The 20,951-nt window shown below is 41.8% G+C and overlaps 1 protein-coding gene across 1 annotated transcript; it reads left to right on the top strand.

Moving 5' to 3' along the window:
* Positions 1 to 589: 589 nt before the first annotated feature.
* LOC147991355 (uncharacterized) lies at positions 590 to 20,320 on the top strand. Its single transcript, XM_087538637.1, has 3 exons — positions 590 to 1,663; positions 1,745 to 1,978; positions 20,057 to 20,320. The coding sequence occupies exons 1-3, from the start codon at positions 590 to 592 to the stop codon at positions 20,318 to 20,320; spliced, it is 1,572 nt and encodes a 523-aa protein (XP_087394763.1).
* The last annotated feature ends 631 nt before the right edge of the window (positions 20,321 to 20,951 follow it).

The raw sequence follows: 20,951 nt of genomic DNA, 5'->3' as shown, positions 1-20,951 counted from the left end.
CATCCTATACACCTGCCATCTTAGCCACCGCTCGCCGCCTGCCTACCACTGAGGAGTTTAACCAAGTCATTGCTCCTACTCCAGTCAGTGCTGCACCACCTGCCGCACCCGCACCAGCTCCTCAACCCAGTACTTCGCGCCTGGAGCCTATTAGTGAGGAGGAGGTTGAGTCTCCAGCATCACTGGGTCTTATCCTCGGCAGGCCGAGGGAAGTTTTTACCATCTCCGACTGAGTGCGCCTAGCAGCCGTGCGATGTACCAGCTTGTATGATATGTTTATATATATATATAGGTTTGGTGGGAAGTAGTTTGTGTGTGCATCATGTAGGAACTCGGAGAACTGCACTAACCTAAATAACATGTCAGGAATGTGTACGCACATCCTGAGTGATGTATTGTATAATTATGGCTTGCGTGTAAGATATGTACTGAGCAGTCCTTCTCCATGCGCAAAGTATTTTCTTGAAAAAAAATTTGAGTCTTTAAATTCTGCCTTTGCAAAATTTATTTATTTTTGCCACTCAGTTTTTCTCATGAGTTCTGCAAAAATACCCCAGAGTGGAAAATGCCTCATCCCTGGACTCGTTCCATGCCAAGTCCGCCAGAAGAAAATTATGGTACCCAGACAAGTAACAATTTCACACAGGGGCAGTCAAGTCAGCAAGGCAGTGAAGCAGCATTTTCTCAAGTATGCCGCCTTTATGAGCAAAGCCAGCAGCAGCATCAAGAAATGATGAACCATGTTATCAATATGGGAAATCACCATGAACCATATCAGCAGCATTCCAAATTGTCTGAACTACAAAAGACACGTCCCCCGACGTTCTCTCACACTGATAGACCTCTTGAGGCCGATGATTGGCTTCGAGACATTGAAAGGAAGTTAATTATTGCACAATGTTCGGACCGTGAAAAGGTACTTTATGCACCTCACTACCTCACTGGAGCAGCTGCATCATGGTGGGAAAATTTCCTACACATGCACCCCAATGAAAATAACATCACCTGGGAAGAATTTAAAGAAGGTTTTCGTGGGGCGCACATTCCCAGAAGCATTATGAAGATCAAGAAAAGAGAGTTTGATTACCTCAAGCAGAGAAGCATGACAGTGATTGAGTACAATAGTCAGTTTACTCAATTTTCTCGTTATGCCAACGAAGAGCATATGACTGAAAATAAAAAGATGGAAAAATTTCTGGATGGTCTGGCACCAGCACTTAAATGCCAGCTGGTTGTACACACCTTTCCGGATTTCAAAACACTTGTGGACAAAGCTATTACATTGGAAAATGAGCGCCGCAGATTGGAGGATTTTCGCAAGCGCAAAAGGGATAAAACTACTCATCCTCGCAACAATCGGAACAAGACTGATTTTCAGAAAATTGGAGCGAACAAATCCACAACCATTGTTCCACACCTGAACAAAAAATTTCATGCAAGAGACAAGGATTTTACATATTGCCCAGGCGTTACTTGCTACGCTGGTGGAGAGGAAGGAAACTATGCCAAACAGTGCCCAAAGCCAAAAAACTCGGCCCCCAAGCCGAACAACAATGGAAATAATTCAACACCCAAGCATAACAACTTCAACCCCAATAACAATCACAAGAAGGGTCACTTGAACCATGTGACCAAGGAGGAAGCACAGAATGCCCTGGATATCGTACTCGGTACGTTCCCTGTCAACACAATACCTGGCACGGTTTTGTTTGATTCTGGAGCTTCTCACTCATTCATTTCAAAGAAATTTGCTTTGCAACATGATTTTTCGATGCTTCCTTTGGAAAAATCTATGATCATCAAGTCCCCCGGGATTATGCAAATCACTCAGAGTTACTGCCAAGGTGTGGTTATTGAGATTGAGGGACTAAAGTTTCAGGCAAACCTCATTGTATTGGAAAATAAGGGACTGGATGTTATCCTAGGAATGGACTGGTTAACCACCAACAAGGGATTTATCGACTGCTTCAATCAGACTGTAATTCTTACTCATCATCATGGGAAGACGATAAAAGTTGCAGCTCAAGAAAGGCCAATATCACGGCAACCAAGGTTGAACAAGGTGGACATTTCAGAGTTAAGAAAAGTTCCAGTGGTGTGTGAGTTCCCTGACATATTTCCCGAAGAACTACCAGGCATGCCACCAGACCGGGAAATAGAGTTCATCATTGAACTAGCACCTGGAACCACCCCCATTTACAAGAAACCCTATAGAATGGCACCCTCTGAGTTGGTAGAACTAAAGAAGCAAATAAAAGAATTACTAGACCAAGGATTTATACGGGCCAGCTCCTCACCTTGGGGTTCACCGGTATTATTTGCCAAGAAAAAGGATGGGACATAGAGATTATGTATATACTATCGAGCACTCAACATGGTCACCATCAAAAAAATATCCGATGCCACGGATAAATGATTTATTTGACCAGCTTGCACAAGCCAAAGTTTTCTCAAAAATTGATTTAAGGTCGGGGTATCATCAATTAAAAGTACGGACATAAGATATCCCTAAGACATCATTCACCTCCAGATACGGATTATATGAATTTACAGTAATGCCGTTTGGACTGACAAATGCCCCCGCATTTTTTGTCCACCTCATGAACAAAGTGTTTATGAGATTCATGGACAAATTTGTTGTGGTGTTCATTGATGATATTCTGGTATACTCTAAGACACCAGAAGAACATACTGAACATCTCAAAATTGTACTGGGAGAATTAAGGAAACATCAATTATACGCCAAATTCAGCAAATGTGAATTTTGGTTAAGACAGGTTGGTTTTCTAGGCCACGTATTGACCCAAGAAGGTGTTGCCGTGGACTCAGAAAAAGTCAAGGCCATACTTGGCTGGAAACCACCAGCCAACGTGACAGATGTACGAAGTTTCCTGGGGATGGCTGGATATTACCGAAGGTTTATTGAGGGGTTCTCCACCATAGCAAAACCAATGACACAATTACTCAAGTAGGATAAGAAATTTGTATGGACTGAAGCTTGCAAGAAAAGTTTCCAAGAACTCAAAAGGAAATTAACAACAACACCAGTATTGGTTGTACCAAACATACACAAAAGTTTTGAAGTATATTGTGACGCATCCCGGAAGGGCCTCAGATGCGTACTAATGCAAGAAGGCAAAGTAGTCGCATAAGCTTCCCGGCAACTACGAAAGCATGAAGAAAATTATCCTACTCATGACTTGGAATTAGCAGCAGTCGTTCATGCACTCAAAGAGTGGAGGCACTTTTTGCTTGGAAATCGTTGTGAAATATATACGGACCATAAAAACCTCAAATATATTTTCACACAACCAGAACTCAATTTACGACAATGGCACTGGTTAGAATTAGTGAAAGATTATGACGTTGGCACTCACTACCATACAGGAAAGGCGAATGTAGTGGTAGATGCTCTTAGTCGAAACCCCAGCTCGGGCAGGAGTTCGCTAAACTCAACTTGGTGATGGTCACTGAAGGCAATGTGTCAAATTTGGAAATACAACCCACTCTAATGGAACAGATTAAGAAGGCTCAGCATGGACACCCCAACATCGAAGGCATAAAAAGAAAAGTGAGTCTGGGCAAGGCCTCAGAATTCGTCATAAACGATAAGGGAATATTATGGTACGGAGACAGACTTTGCGTACCAAATATAGAGGACCTCAAACAGCAAATTCTATCCGAAGGCCACACCGCTCCATATTCAATCCACCATGGAGGAACCAAAATGTACAAGGACATTCAGGAATTTTTTTGATGGCACGGCATGAAGAGGGATATAGCCACATTCATTGCATGTTGTGATTCATGTCAGCGCATTAAGGCCGAGCAGCAAAAACCAGCAGGACTATTACAGCCAAACAAGATACCTGAGTGGAAATGGGACGAGATTGGAATGGATTTTATCATCGGACTACCTCGGTCACGACACGGTAATGATGCCATATGGGTCATCACAGATAGATTAACTAAGGTGACACATTTCATCCCAGTAAAGACAACCCACACCACTCAGAAGCTTGCCAAACTTTATCTCTCCCGTATAGTTTGTCTGCATGGAGTTCTAAAGACTATAATATCCGACAGAGGCACTCAATTCGTCTTTAGATTTTGGGATCATTTACAACAAGCTCGGGGAACTCAACTAGTATTCAGTACATCATACCACCCCCAGACCGGAGGACAAACTGAATGTGTGAACCAAATTCTAGAGGACATGCTAAGAGCATGTGTTCTCACCTATGGAACCAGTTGGGAAGAAAGCTTGCCATATGCCGAGTTCACATACAACAACAGTTACCAAGCCAGTCTACAAATGGCACCTTTTGAAGCCTTGTATGGGCGAAGATGCCGTACCCCATTAATTTGGTCAGAAATAGGAGGCAGTCGTATCTTCGGCCCAGACATGCTCAAGGAAGCTGAGGAGAAAGTTAGACTAATCAGGGATCGACTCAAGACAGCCCAAAGCCAACAAAAGAGTTATTATGATCAAAAACATCGTGAAGTCAACTTTGAACCTGGTGAATATGTGTATCTACGAGTATCTCCTATGAGGGGCCTACAACAATTCAAAGTTAAACGAAAACTAGCACCACGGTTTATTGGACCCTTCTATGTGATTGCACGAAGAGGCACAGTAGCCTACCAGCTAGACCTACCCGAAGAGCTGTCAGACGTCCACGACGTGTTCCACGTCTCACAGTTGAGGAAATGTGTAGGCAACCCAGAGAAGCATGTATCTCATGAGAGCATTGACGTGCAACCAGACCTCACCTACAGGGAACATCCAATAAAAATATTGGAGGAGTCTGAAAGGAGGACCCGTCAGAAAACAATTAAGTTTTTCAAGGTTCAGTGGAGCAATCACACCGAGGATGAAGCAACATGGGAAATAGAGGGCTTTCTTTGGACAGAGTACTCACACCTATTTGAGGATCAGCTGAAATCTCGGGGACAAGATTTTTCCTAAGGGGGTAGGTGTCGTAACACTCCAAAAAATTTGATTTGGTTTTCATCAAATTCTTTAATTAGAAGGAGGTTATTTAATTTTTTTAAAAAGAATCTCCTTCTCAAATCTTTTATGAAAAATATTTTATGTGTTCTTACCAACCTTGATTTTTGGTCTTGAGGGTTTTTCATCTTGTGTTGGCTCAACACAAATAATTTTTGAAGGTTTTTACAATTCTTTCTATTAAAAAGAATTCCTTTAAATTATGGATTTATTCTTTCCCATTCAAAAATTTCTCTCTTGCCATGGCCTATGTAGAAAATCTTCTTCCAAAACCCACCTCCCTACTTTGGGTCAAGTCAAGCATCAAGTCCAGCAAGGTTCAACTTCTCCTAGATTTTTATTTCTATTTGTTTGAACCTCAAAATCATTTTCTGTCATTTATTTGGACTTTGGTGGTTTACAAAGGAACTACCAGATTTCCTTTGAGTCTTGGTCCCAAATAAACTCCTCTGGCTAGTCCTTAGTACCCTCAACCTAGATCCATCAAGATCTGCTGGTCCATAGTTCAAATTTTTCAGAATTTGCCTGCTGCAAGTTTGGACCAGATTTGCCATTTTTGGTGAAGTTCATTCTTTTTCTTTGCCTAAAAATATGAGATAATTCAGGAAGTCTCCAGATGCATCAAGAGATCACCTCACCATGTCCCAGCTCAAGAAAAATTCTCCATGTTCCTAAAACATTTCGTCGAATAGCTGGCGTGCACTGTTTCTGTTCAAATCCAGAAATTCGGTGTTTCTGTTCAATCGTCAGTGTCGTTTTCTTCAGAACCGCGACATCGATCTCGCCAGTGTCCTCGTTGGCTCATTGCTCACTGCTCCTCCTTCTTATCCATCGCTCCTCATGGTCGTCTGGACGGTTGCGAGTGTCGGTGGCGACGTGTCGCGTCAGCTCCAGCGTCTCCCGCAGTGGCAGTACCGCCCGTGGCGGCCAACAGGGGCCAGCCCTGCCATACGGCGCCGTCCAGCCCCGCCCACACCACCCTGAGCCTCCGCGTGGCCGTCCTCTTCTCCGGGCGCACTACAGAACCGCCGCCATGGCCTGAGAGGCGCAGAGCGCACTCTCTTCCACCGACGAGCCCGTGAGCCCCGTTCCGTCGAAACCATGGGAGCAGGCCAAATCCGACCAGGTTTAGCCGTTGAATGGTGCAAGTGGACCAAAACGAAGCTGCCCAGTCACCATAACCTCCCGTCCAACCCATGCCTCGCCGTAATCGCTCGCCGGAGTAACCCCGTTCTCGGCAACCGCCTCGGGCCGGCTATAAATAGAGGCCCCGAGCTCGTTCTGGACCCATCACCTCCCCTCCTCGCCTCAGAACCACGCCACGCTCATCAGAGGGCCTCGGGAGAGCCTTCTTCCCCGACTCCGGCCGCCCCAATCCGCTTCGGGCTTCGGCAAAATTCTCTCTGGTGAGAACACCCCAACTTCCCTAACTTTGTCAGCAACCTCCTAGTCCACTACCTTTTCTAACCCGAGCCCCAATTTGGCGTCTGCAGCCCTCCTCGGTGGGATCCATCACCGCCCGAACCGTCATCCGCCAGAGTGGAGGTCATCGTCGATGTTGTGCTCGCCGATGACCAAGTCCACCACCCACCGACGCGGAATTGTCCCGTGAGTGCAACCATACCCTTGCCCTCCTCTGGATCGCCGTCGATCGTCGCCGGCGATCATCGTTTGCTTCGGTTGACGGTGAGATTTTAAACCTGACATGCGGGACCCCCTCGTCAGCCTCTCCTTTCTTATTTGAAACTGTTTTCTGAAAAGCGCCTTCGAGCAAAGTACGTGTTCCCTTTGGGTTAGCGTATTTCCTACCAAAGCATTTTCTGTTTTTCTAAACTAGCCCGTGGATAGTTTCTGTTTCATCACAGATTAGTCCCTGGACTAAAACCTTTATAACTTTTAAACAAAAGATGATTTTGAGTTGATTCTTTTTCTGTCATCTTTATTTTTCTATCTAGATTTTTACCATATTTATTTGAAAAATATTTGGAACAACTTTTATGAACGCACGGTGTTTACATTAGTATCTGATTTCTTTTATACCGTAGATACCGAAGGAGGTGACGGAGCCGTCAACTTCGCCGAACTAGACTCCGACTACTCCGAACCAGGCAAGCATGTTTGAACCTTTGATATGATGAGTGTTTTGCATGTTTGCTTGAGTAGTTTTCTCATGGCATGATTATATAAGCAATTATGAATGTTATATTGCATGCAAGGCAAGCTACAAGTGAACTTCGAAATTTGATGTGTTCATATGATGGTGATATAGCCTGATCATGTGGTGGCATGATAGGTTGTAAGCTGGTATTGTTGAAGCATGCCAGTCTTATGTCAACCATTTAACTTTGGTATTAACGTGGATCAAGTCATGTTCCCGTTCGTCCCTTTTTTGTGCTGCCACATGTCTTCTGCAAAGAATGCGGTCTAGTCAGTTGCAAACCTCTTTCCTTGTACACAAAAAATAGAGGGGCCGTGATGAGGGTTCCATGGCCCTAGATTAAAGCCCGTCATCCAGTCAAGGGGCATGGGTGTTTCTGATTGGGACCAAGAGGGGGGCACCCCTTAGAGCGCGCGAATATAAATTTGATCCCATGATATTCGAGGTTGTAGCCTCCCCATCTCAGAGTTTTTCTTGAACGTTGCTGAGGGTGATTCCTGGAAGCAGAATGTGGAATGGGTGTGTACTGGTTAGATGTGTTTCTTCTAAAATATCGTAAATGGAACTAGTCCTTTGTGACTACTGAAATCCGTTGGCTGTGGGTAAAAAGTACAAACTCTGCAGAGTTAAAACCATTCGAGTAACCATGTCCATGATCAAGGACGTTGATCAACATATCAGTGTCAGTCTCAGTGTCATTCTCAGTGACAGTCTCCGGAGAATAAACATGAAACTGAGAGTGGTAAACCCGGCTGAATGTTATTCCTGTGGATGGACTAACCATTTTATTATTATGTACTGACTATTTCCTTGGGATGATTTAAATTCATGAGCTACTTGAATTCGAATGATGAAATATAAGCCCTTTATGTGATGTCGCTCAGACATCCGACTGTGGCATTCTTGTTATTCACTTTCGGATATAAGCCCTTTATGTGATGTCGCTCAGACGTCCGACTGTGGCATTCTTGTTATTTACTTTTGATACAAGCCCTTCATGTGATGTCGCTCAGACGTCCGACTGTGGCATTCTTGTTATTTACTTTTGGATATAAGCCATTTATGTGGTGTCACCCTGACGCCCGACTGTGGCATGTTAATTTATTTTTTCTTTCAAGGCGTCGCTTCGACACCCGATCGGTCTTCAGCTATTTTATTGGGATTTCGGGAGGACTACCACCTGACTTCCTTTCATTTATCGTGGAGTGCAAATTTTATTACCTGAGTGTGCATTAGTAATCTGCTAATGTGCATCATGTTTGCATTTGTTATATCTTATGTCCAAACTGTCTTGCGAGTACATTCAAAGTACTCACCTGGCTTGTTGATTTGGCCAGATGTTGATGAAGGTGATCTTATGGATGAAGAGTTCGATAGCGAGTCCGACGCCTAGAGGTGTCCCAGTCAGTCCCGTGCGATCCTGGAGTTGGTCACTTGTGTTATATCCGCTTCCGCTACCCTAATAAAATCATCGAGCCTCACTCCGACGCTTAATGAGTTGTAAGATTTGGAGTCATGTCACCCACTTCACTGTGACATATCCACCACCACTTTTATTACGAGTTAGTAGTTATGCCACCATACCCTTTGTGTCATATCCGCCTTTATGTATAATATTGGCGTGCTTGTAATAAAAATTGTTGAGCAGCCTCAGCTCAACCTTGTATAATATTTAGTACTTCTGGATTTCTATATCAAGGATTTGTCTACCAGTAAGGAGGATTCTTCTATACTGGTCTGATATAATGGTCAGTTTTTCAATAAATGTTTTACTAGAAAACCGGTCCTGACAGGGTCCTTATGGAAACTAAGGGATATTAAGGCCTCCTTTTAATAGAGAACCAGAACAAAGCATTAAGACATAGTGAATACATGAACTCCTCAAACTACGGTCATCACCGGTAAGTATCTCGATTATTGTCACTTCGGGGTTAACGGATCATAACACATAATAGGTGATTATGGACTTGCAAGATAGGATCAAGAGGCAACAGGGGGCCCACGAGGTAGGGGGCGCGCCCTAGGGGGGCAGGCGCGCCCCCACCCCCGTGGAGAGGTGGTGGGCCCTCTGGCCTTCATATTTTGCTGGTATTTTTCTTATTTTCTGAAAAGTGGCTCCGTGAAGTTTCAGGTCATTCCGAGAACGTTTGCTCCTGCACATAAATAACACCATGGTAATTCTACTGAAAACAGCATCAGTCCAGGTTAGTTCCATTCAAATCATGCAAGGTAGAGTCCTAAACAAGGGCAAAAGTGTTTGGAAAAGTAGATACATTGGAGACGTATCAACTCCCCCAAGCTTAAACCTTTGCTTGTCCTCAAGCAATTCAGTTGACAAACTGAAAGTGATAAAGAAAAACTTTTACAAATTCTGTTTGCTCTTGTTGTTGTAAATATGTAATGCCAGCATTCAAGTTTTCAGCAAAGATTATAACTAACCACATTCACAATAACGCATAGGCCTCAAGTTTACTCATATCAATAGCATAATCAACTAGCGAGCCATAATAATAAATCTCAGATGACAACACTTTCTCAAAACAATCATAATATGATATAACAAGATGGTATCTCGCTAGCCCTTTCTGAGACTGCAAAACATAAATGCATAGCACCTTTAAAGACCAAGGACTGACTAGACATTGTAATTCATGGTAAAAGAGATCCAGTCAAGTCATACTCAATGTAAACTAACATTAATGAATGCAAATGACAGTGGTGCTCTCCAACTGGTGCTTTCTAATAAGAAGATGATGACTCATCATAAAAGTAAATAGATAGGCCCTTCGCAGAGGGAAGAAGGGATTTGTAGAGGTGCCAGAGCTCGGATTTGTAATAGAGGTGAATAATATTTTGAGTGGTATACTTTCATTGTCAACATAACAACCAAGAGATGGCGATATCTTCCATGCTACACACATTATAGGCGGTTCCCAAAAAGAATGGTAAAGTTTATACCCCCCCTTCGACCAACAAGCATCAATCCATGGCTTGCTCGAAACAACGAGTGCCTCCTACTAACAAGAGTCCATTGGGAGTTTTGTTTGCAATTATTTTGATTTAGTTTGCATAAAGCACGGGACTGGGCATCCCGGTGACCAACCATTTATCTCATGAGTGAGGAGCGGAGTCCACTCCTCTTGAGAATAACCCGCCTAACATGGAAGATACAGACATCCCTAGTTGATACATGAGCTATTCGAGCATACAAAACAGGATATTTATTTGAAGGTTTAGAGTTTGGCACATACAAATTTACTTGGAACGGCAGGTAGATACCGTATATAGGTAGGTATAGTGGACTCATGTGGAATAACTCTGGGCTTTAAGGGATTGGATGCACAAGCAGTATTCCCTCTTAGTACAGGTGAAGGCTAGCAAAAGACTGGGAAGCGACCAGCTAGAGAGCGACAACAGTCATGAACATGTATTAAAATTAATCAACACCGAATGCAAGCATGAGTAGGATATAATCCACCATGAAGATAAATATCGTGAAGGCTATGTTGATTTTGTTTCAACTACATGCGTGAACATGTGCCAAGTCAAGTCACTTAAATCATTCAGAGGAGGATACCACCCTATCATACCACATCATAACCATTTTAATAGCATGTTGGCACGCAAGGTAAACCATTATAAATCATAGCTAATCAAGCATGGCGCAAGAAACTATGATCTCTAATTGTCATTGCAAACATGTTTATTCATAATAGGCCGAATCAGGAACGATGAACTAATCATATTTACAAAAACAAAAGAGGTCGAGTTCATACCAGCTTTTCTCATCTCAGCCAGTCCATCATATATCATCATAATTGCCTTTCACTTGCACGACCAAATAGTGTGAATAATAATAATAGTGCACGTGCATTGGACTAAGCTGGAATCTGCAAGCATTCAATAAACAGGAGAAGACAAGGCAATGTGGGCTCTTTTGTCAGATCAACAATAATGCATATAAGAGCCACTTCAACAATTTAATCATGGTCTTCTCCTATCGACCCCCAAAGAAAAGAAAAGAAATAAAACTATTTACACGGGAAAGCTCCCAACAAGCAAAAGAAGAACAGGAAATATTTTTGGGTTTTCTTTTTAATTACTACTACAAGCATGGAAATTAAACTGATTAAAGGCTACAACTATTTTTTTTGGTTTTTCTTAAGGTTTATTAAACACACAAGAAGAAAGCATAAAAAGTAAATTAAACTAGCATGGATGATACAATGAAAAAGTATGAGCACCGACATCTAGCAATGAGTGTGTGAACATAAATGTAATGTTGGTGGGAAATACGTACTCCCCCAAGCTTAGGCTTTTGGCCTAAGTTGGTCTATGGCCACGGCTGGCCTGGCGGATATCCATAATAATAGTAGGGGCCGTACTGCGATGCAGCGGCTATCGCCTGCTGATCTGCATCGTGGCGACGAGCGGCCTCCTTTCTCCTCTCGTACTCATCTGCCTCCTCTCTGGTAATAGTATATCTTCCTCTGGCCTGATAATCAAAGAAGGCAGGAGTAGGGAGAGTAATATGGACAGCACGACGTCTGTAAAAGATTAGTCGATACTGGAGAGGTGATTCATTCCTCTCAACAAACTGGTGGTGAACCATAGCATTAAAATCTAGATAAGCAGGTGGTAATTCAATATCATCTTCGCGCATGGCTATACCAAGAAAATTAGCTTTGCGGGTTGCATAAATTCCTCCAAAGAAATCTCCATTAAATCTATTAAGATGCATCCTACGTGCAACAATGGCTCCCAAATTATAAGATTTATCTCCTAACATCTTTACCATTGATGCATCTACCTATGAAGAGAGCAAAATAATGTATAGCAGGAAAGTGAATGCTCCCTATGGTAGCTTGTGTAATATCTCTAGATTCTCCCACAGTTATGCTAGCAAGAAAATCTCTAAATTCAGATTTGCGAGGAACCCTTATACTACCCCATTGTGGAAGTTTGCATGCAGTGGTAAAATCTTCTAAGTCCATAGTGTAAGATTTATCATAAAGATCAAACAGGATAGTTGGAGAATTACGTGAAGTTGAAAATTCAAACCTCCTCACAAATGTATTGGTGAGGTTGTGATACTGGCTACACTTCCCTTCCTCGAAGCTCAAGAGATCAGCGTTACGCAAGTATGCGTTAAATTCTTCTTTAATTCCCGCTCGACCCATAAAGTTCCGAGAAGGCCATTCACAAGGACGCACTGGAGCGTTTCTTGGTGGCTCGTCATCAACATCACGCATTGCAAGCCTGGGTCCTTGCTTCCTTGAAGAACCACCTTGGAACATTTTCCTAAGCACATTTTCAGTAACTTAAAAATAAAAGTAAACCAAAATCGATAATATTGATAGCAACTACTCCTACAAGTGCCTAGGGCCTATATCATGCATCAAAACTACTTGGAACCATATAAATTTGATGTGCAAGCTCAAGAACATGGTCACCTAGGCAGCACAAATTTGCAATGAATAAAGCACTAGAACAAATACTAATTGGACCAATGGAGGAGTTACATACCAAGGAACAATCTCCCCAAGTAGTTTCGTGAGAGGTGCTTTGAGCAAGGAGATCGAAAATGGCAGCAAGATGAGCCAGAGCTCGTGCTTGAGCTAGATATTCGTGTTTGGGGGAGGAAGAAGGAGTGTATGGGTGAAAGAATGAGTGGAGGAGGGCCACCGTGGGCCCACGAGGCAGGGGGCGCCCAGGGGGTAGGGCGTGCCCTCCACCCTCGTGGGCAGGTGGTTGGCCCCTCCTGCTGTGTCCTCAGTGCCAAAGATTCTCAAATATTCTAGAAAAAATCATATTTAAATTTCAGGGCATTTGGAGAACTTTTATTTTCGAGGTATTTTTATATTGCACGGATAATCAGATAACAGACAGAAAAATATTTATTTTTATTTTATTTAATATAAATAACAGAGAGTAAAAGTGGGATACAGAAGGTTGTGCCTTCTAGTTTCATCCATATCATGCTCATCAAAAGGAATCCACTAACAAGGTTGATCAAGTCTTGTTAACGAACTCATTCCGAGTAACATGGAACCGGAGAAATTTCAAATAACACTATGTTACGTCAACGGGGATATGCACATCCCCAATAATAAGAATGTCATATTTCTTCTTGACAGTAGGAAGAGTAAATTCAAAACCTCCAAATATAATCGATGGAATTTTTCCAATAGAGTTGATACTATGAACTTGAGGTTGTTTCCTCGGAAAGTGTACCGTATGCTCATTACCATTAACATGAAAAGTGACATTTCCTTTAGTGCAATCAATAACAGCCCCTGCAGTATTCAAAAAGGGCCTTCCAAGAATAATAGACATACTATCGTCCTCGGGAATATCAAGAATAACAAAGTCCGTTAAAATAGTAACGTTTGCAACTACAACAGGCACATCCTCACAAATACCGACAGGTATAGCAGTTGATTTATCAACAATTTGCAAATATATTTCAGTAGGTGTCAACTTATTCAAATCAAGTCTATGATATAAAGAGAGAGGCATAACACTAACACCGGCTCCAAGATCACATAAAGCAGTTTTAACACAATTTCTTTTAATGGAGCATGGTATAGTTGGTACACCGGGATCTCCAAGTTTCTTTGGTATTCCACCCTTAATTAGCAAGCATGGTGGAAATTTCAGCTTCCTATATATTTCTTTTATTTGTAATAATATATTTCATGTACTTAGCATAAGGATTGGTTTTGAGCATATCAGTTAATCGCATACGCAAAAAGATAGGTCTAATCATTTCAGCAAAGCGCTCAAATTCTTCATCATCCTTTTTCTTGGATGGTTTGGGAGGAAAAGGCATGGGTTTCTGAACCCAAGGCTCTCCTTCTTTACCATGTTTCCTAGCAACAAAGTCTTTCTTATAATAATGTTGATTCTTTGATTGTGGGTTATCAAGATCAACAACAGGTTCAACTTCTACATCATTATCACTACTAGGTTGAGCATCATTATGAACATTATCATTAACATTATTACTAGTTTCAGGTTCATTACCATATTGAGTTTCAGCATCAGAAATAGGAATATCATTTGGATTCTCAGGTGTTTCAACAATAGGATCACTAGAAGCATGCAAAGTCCTATCATTTTTCTTTTTCTTCCTTTTAGAAGGACTAGGTGCATCTATTTTATTTCTCTGAGAATCTTGCTCAATTCTCTTAGGATGGCCTTCAGGATACAAAGGTTCCTGAGTCATTCTACCAGTTTAGTAGACACTCTAACAACATTATCATTATCTTTTCTATTCAATTCATTTGGCAAATCATTTTGAGCTTTAAGTACTTGTTCTACTTGAGTGGTAACCATAGAAGCATGTTTACTAATAAGTTTAAGTTCACCTTTAACATTAGCCATATAATCACCCAATGTTCAAGCATATTTGAATTGTATTTCAATTGTCTACCAAAATAAGCATTAAAATCTTCTTGCTCAGCCATAAATTTATCAAACTCATCTAAGCATGGGCTAGCAAATTTAGTAAATGGGATTTTAGCTTTATCATATCTATGGAGAGAATTTACCTTTACTACCTGTGTCGGGTTATCAAGACCATGAGTTTCTTCAATAGGTAAAGGATTAAGATCATATGTTTCTTCAACATGCGGTAAATTAAGACCATGTATTTCTTTAATAGGAGGTAAATTCTTAACATCTTCAGCTTTAATACCTTTTTCTTTCATAGATTTCTTTGCCTCCTGCATATCTTCAGGACTGAGAAATAGAATACCCCGCTTCTTCGGAGTTGGTTTAGGAATAGACTCAGGAATTGGCTCCGGAGGTGTCCAATTATTTTCATTTGTCAACATATTGTTCAATAAAATTTCAGCTTCATCCGGTGTTCTTTCCCTGAAAACAGAACTAGCACAATTATCCAGGTAATCTCTGGAGGCATTGGTTAGTCCATTATAAAAGATATCAAGTATTTCATTTTTCTTAAGAGGATGATCAGGTAAAGAATTAAGTAATTGGAGAAGCCTCCCTCAAGCTTGTGGGAGACTCTCTTCTTCAATTTGCAGAAAATTATATATATCCCTTAAAGCAGCTTGTTTCTTATGAGCAGGGAAATATTTAGCAGAGAAGTAATAAATCATATGCTGGGCACTACGCACACAACCAGGATCAAGAGAATTAAACCATATCTTAGCATCACCCTTTAATGAGAACATAAATATTTTAACGATATAAAAGTAGCGAGTTCTCTCATCTTTAGTAAACAGGGTAGCTATATCATTCAATTTATTAAGATGTGCCACTACAGTTTAAGATTCATAACCATGAAAAGGATCAGATTCAACTAGAGTAATTATATCAGGATCAACAGAGAATTCATAATCCTTATCAGTAACACAGATAGGTGAAGTAGCAAAAGCAGGGTCAGGTTCCATTCTAGCACTTAGAGATTGCTTACTCCATTTAGCTAATAACCTTTTTAGTTCATTTCTATTTTTGCAAGCTAAAATAGCGAAAGAGGCTTCTTGATCAAAAACATAACCCTTAAGAATAACAAGTGATTCTTCATCATCACTTTCATCAGTGTCATCAGATTCAATATTTTCAGTTTCTCAAGAAAATCACTAAGTGGCACGGTAGTATCAGGCATAGAGGTAGTTTCATCATAAGTATCATGCATAGTAGAAGTGGCATCATCAATAACATGCGACATATCAAAACGAATAGCAGAAGCAGGTGTAGGTGTCGCAAACTTACTCATTACAGAAGGTAAATCAAGTGCAGAGCTAGATGGCAGTTCCTTACCTCCCCTCGTAGTTGAGGGATAGATCTTGGTTTTTGGATCTCTTAAGTTCTTCATAATAATAAGCACATATATATACCAAGTGACTCAAAGAATAGAGCTATGCTCCCCGGCAACGGCGCCAGAAAATAGTCTTGATAACCCACAAGTATAGGGGATCGCAACAGTTTTCGAGGGTAAAGTATTCAACCCAAATTTATTGATTCGACACAAGGGGAGCCAAAGAATACTCTCAAGTATTATCAGCTGAGTTGTCAATTCAACCACACCAGGAAACTTAATATCTGCAGCAAAGTGTTTAGTAGCAAAGTAATATGATAGTAGTGGTAACGGTAGTAAAAGGTAACAGTAGTAAAAGTAATGTTTTTGGTATTTTGTAGTGATGATAGCAATAGCAACGAAAAAGTAAATAAGCGAAGAACAATATATGGAAAGCTCGTAGGCAATGGATCAGTGATGGAGAATTATGCCGGATGCAGTTCATCATGTAACAGTCATAACCTAGGGTGACACAGAACTAGCTCCAGTTCATTGATATAATGTAGGCATGTATTCCAAATATAGTCATACATGCTTATGGAAAAGAACTTGCATGGCATCTTTTATCCTACCCTCCCATGGCAACGGGGTCCTTACGGGAACTAAGGGATATTAAGGCCTCCTTTTAATAGAGAACCGGAACAAAGCATTAACACATAGTGAATACATGAACTCCTCAAACTGCGGTCATCACCGGTAAGTATCCAGATTATTGTCACTTTGGGGTTAACGGATGATAACACATAATAGGTGACTATGGACTTGCAAGATAGGATCAAGAACACTCATATATTGATGAAAACATAATAGGTTCAGATCTGAAATCATGGCACTCGGGCCCTAGTGACAAGCATTAAGCATAGCAAAGTCATAGTAACATCAATCTCAGAACATAGTGGACACTAGGGATCAAACCCTAACAAAACTAACCTGATTACATGATAGATCCCATCCAACCCATCACCGTCCAGCAAGCCTATGATGGAATTACTCACGCTCGGCGGTGAGCATCATGAAGTTGGTGATGGAGGATGGTTGATGATGACGATGGCGACGGATTCCCCTCTCCGGAGCCCCGAACGGACTCCAGATCAGCCCTCCCGTGAGGTTCTAGGGCTTGGCGGCGGCTCCGTATCGTAAAACGTCGATGATTTGTTCTCCCTGATTTTTTTCTCCCCGAAACTCAATATATGGACTTGGAGTTGGAGTCGGAGAGGCAACAGGGGGCCCACGAGGTAGGGGGGTGCGCCCCGCACCCTCGTGGAGAGGTGGTGGGCCCCCTGGCCTTCATATTTTGCAGGTATTTTTCTTATTTTCTGAAAAGTGGCTCCGTGAAGTTTCAAGTCATTCCGAGAATGTTTGCTCCTGCACATAAATAACACCATGGTAATTCTGCTGAAAACAGCGCCAGTCCGGGTTAGTTCCATTCAAATCATGCAAGTTAGAGTCCAAAACAAGGGCAAAAGTGTTTGGAAAAGTAGATACGTTGGAGACGTATTAGTCTTCCCTGTGCCATCGCATCGCCTTGGCATGCTCTTTGTTTTGGAACAAATGTTTCAACCGTGGTATTATAGGAGCATACCACATCACCTTGGCAGGAATCTTCTTGCTGGGGCGCTCTCCCTAGACATCACCAGGGTCATCGAAGCTGATCTTATAGAGCAATGCACCGTATACTGGGCAAGCGATCAAATCCTCATACTCACCGCGGTAGAGGATGTAGTCATTAGGGCATGCATGTATCTTCTACACCTCTAACCCTAGAGGGCAGACAACCTTCTTTGCTTCCTAAGCACTCTCGGGCAATTTGTTTTCCTTTGGAAGCATATTCTTTATCATTACCAGCCACTTTCCAAATCCCTTGTCAGATACACCATTCTATGCCTTCCATTGCAGCAATTCCAGTGTGGTGCCCAACTTTTTCTTGTCATCTTCGCAATTCGGGTACAACAATTTTTTGTGATCCTCTAACATGCGCTTCAACTTCTTCTTCAAATCACTTGCGTAGTTTCTCTTTGCATCGGCAATGGCCCGACCTAGATCATTGGCGGGCTCATCTGATGCCTCTTCTTCAGCTTCTTCCCGCATTGCCGGCTCAGCTTCTTCCCCCATTGTTGTATCATTGTATTCAAGGAACCCATGGCCAGGATAGACGTCGTCGTCCTCTTCTTCTTCATTGTCTTCCATCATAACCCCTCTTTCTCCGTTCTTGGTCCAAACATTATAGTGGGGCATGAAACCAGACTCAAACAGGTGGCCGTGAATGGTTTTTGACTTAGAGTAATTGTGATCATTTTTATAGCCATCACATGGACAATGCATAAAGCCATCTGCTTGCTTGTTTGCCTCAGCCGCAAGCAGAAAAGTTTGAACGCCATTAATGAACTCGGGAGAGCATCGGTCATCGTACATCCATTGTCGGCTCATCTTCATTACACAACGCTGAAAAGACCAAATTAATACAAATTCATACATAAAGTTCATACAACACTTAAATGCAACAAACAAATAACTCTCTAGTTAAAGCATTTAAATGCAACAACAAATGCGATCAAGATTGCAACTAAGGTAACAATTGATCCAACAGCATAATGATACCAAGCCTCACTATCAATGGCATATTTTCTAATCTTTCTAATCTTCAAGCGCATTTTCTCCATCTTGATCTTGTGATCATCGACGACATCGGCAACATGCAACTCCAATTCCATCTTCTCCCCCTCAATTCTTTTCAATTTTTCTTTCAAATACTCATTTTCTCTTTCAACTAAATTTAACCTCTCGACAATAGGGTCGGTTGGAATTTCCGGTTCACATACCCCCTACATAAAAATATCTATGTCAACTTGATGGGCATAATTTGTCATAAACATGAAATGCAACAAATAGTTTTAAAAGAGAATATACCACATCCGAATCATAACAAGGACGAGGGCCGACGGGGACGGATATCAAAACCATGGCACTATGTATAACAAACAACGTATGGGTAAGATAATTATACGAGTAACTATATATCCAAATCACATAAACATCAATTTTTTATATAAAAAATTCATGAACAACAGGCTCACCACTAGGTGGTGCCGGCGATGGGACGGTGCGGGCGATCGACGGTGGTTACGACGGAGATTTAGAAGGCACTAAGTAAACCACACCTACATATGCAAACTAAGTGTTATTTTGACCTCAAATTGCATATAAATCAAATACTTCCACATATAATTCCTCCCAGATTACTAAAACCCACAAATTAATCACTATATAAACCATTGCAAGAGCTAATCTAGCAATGAGAGATGAAAGGACAAAGTTGCTAACCTTTGTGATCATTTGAATGGATGGGGGGCCTTCAAATCTTGAAAAAATTTGGGCAAAATTTGTGATGAGCTTGAGAGGAAGGGAAGAACAGAGGAGAGGGGAAAGGGGGAAGAAGCGAGATTGGGTGGACAAAGGGTTTATATAGGGAGACCTTTAGTACCGGTTCGTGGCACGAACCGGTACTAAAGGTGCTGGAGGGGCCCCAGACTGACAACATCCTGCCACCACTCACATTAGTACCGGTTCATGGCATGAACCGATGCTAAAAGTTCGGAAAGAACCGGTACTAATGAGAGTGGCCCAGCTAGCCGTTGGAACCGGCACTAAAGGACACATTAGTGTCGGCTCAAATTCAAACTGACACTAATGAGCTGAACATTTGACCCTTTTTCTACTAGTGTAGCTCCTATGAAAATCCTATAGATGTTGTTCCCATATCAAGCATGCCATCAAAGAAGATTATTCCCTTTGGTGAGGAATATGTGATTCCTAGTGAATCCGATGAAGAAGATCCATCTGCTACTACGTTAGAGTAGTTGGATGAAGAAATTGAAGTGGATGACATCCCTTCAACTCCACTAGTATCATCGCCCATGCCTCAGTTCATAGCTGAAGAGGCAGACGTTGAGGAAATAGATGAGGAAGATGAAGATGTGGACATTGGGTGTACAACACCAATTCTGAATGATGACTACTAGGAAATTCATCACCCCAACTACCACTGTTCACCCCTCTGCAACAGATTCCTCAGTCCCCTTTTCAGACTAAAGAAATTGACATGGGCTCTGAAGAACATCAGGCATCTCTCCTCTCCATTCCTGAAGAAGTTCCAGCCACTAGTGCTGATGAAAATGTTGCTGAAGAAATGGAGGCCAAGGCTACTGAAGAAATTGCCACGAAAATTCCTCAGCCTGTGGCTCCAGAGACTGTGATTCAAGAGGCTGTGAAGACATCAACTGAAAATCTTCAGCCCAAGCCTCAGAATCCTGATGACCCACAAGTATAGGGGATCTATCGTAGTCCTTTCGATAAGTAAGAGTGTCGAACCCAACGAGGAGCAGAAGGAAATGATAAGCAGTTTCCAGCAAGGTATTCTCTGCAAGTACTGAAATAAGTGGTAGCAGATAGTTTTGTGATAAGATAATTTGTAACGAGCAACAAGTAACAAAAGTAAATAAGGTGCAGCAAGGTGGCCCAATCCTTTTTGTAGCAAAGGACAAGCCTGGACAAACTCTTATATGATGTAAAGCGCTCCCGAGGACACATGGGAATATTGTCAAGCTAGTTTTCATCACGCTCATATGATTCGCGTTCGGTACTTTGATAATTTGGTATGTGGGTGGACGGGTGCTTTGGTGCTGCCCTTACTTGGACAAACATCCCACTTATGATTAACCTCTATTGCAAGCATCTGCAAATACAACAAAAGTATTAAGGTAAACCTAACCATAGCATGAAACATATGGATCCAAATCAGCCCCTTACGAAGCAACACATAAACTAGGGTTTAAGCTTCTGTCACTCTAGCAACCCATCATCTACTTATTACTTCCCAATGCCTTCCTCTAGGCCCAAACAATGGTGAAGTGTCATGTAGTCGATTTTCACATAACACCACTAGAGGAGAGACAACATAC

This window comes from Triticum urartu, chromosome 1A, assembly GCF_056163025.1.
Source record: "Triticum urartu cultivar PI428250 chromosome 1A, HENAU_Tu73, whole genome shotgun sequence".
NCBI lineage: Eukaryota > Viridiplantae > Streptophyta > Magnoliopsida > Poales > Poaceae > Triticum > Triticum urartu.
The sequence above is the reverse complement of the archived record's forward strand: the minus strand, read 5'-3'. Positions and strand labels throughout refer to the sequence as shown.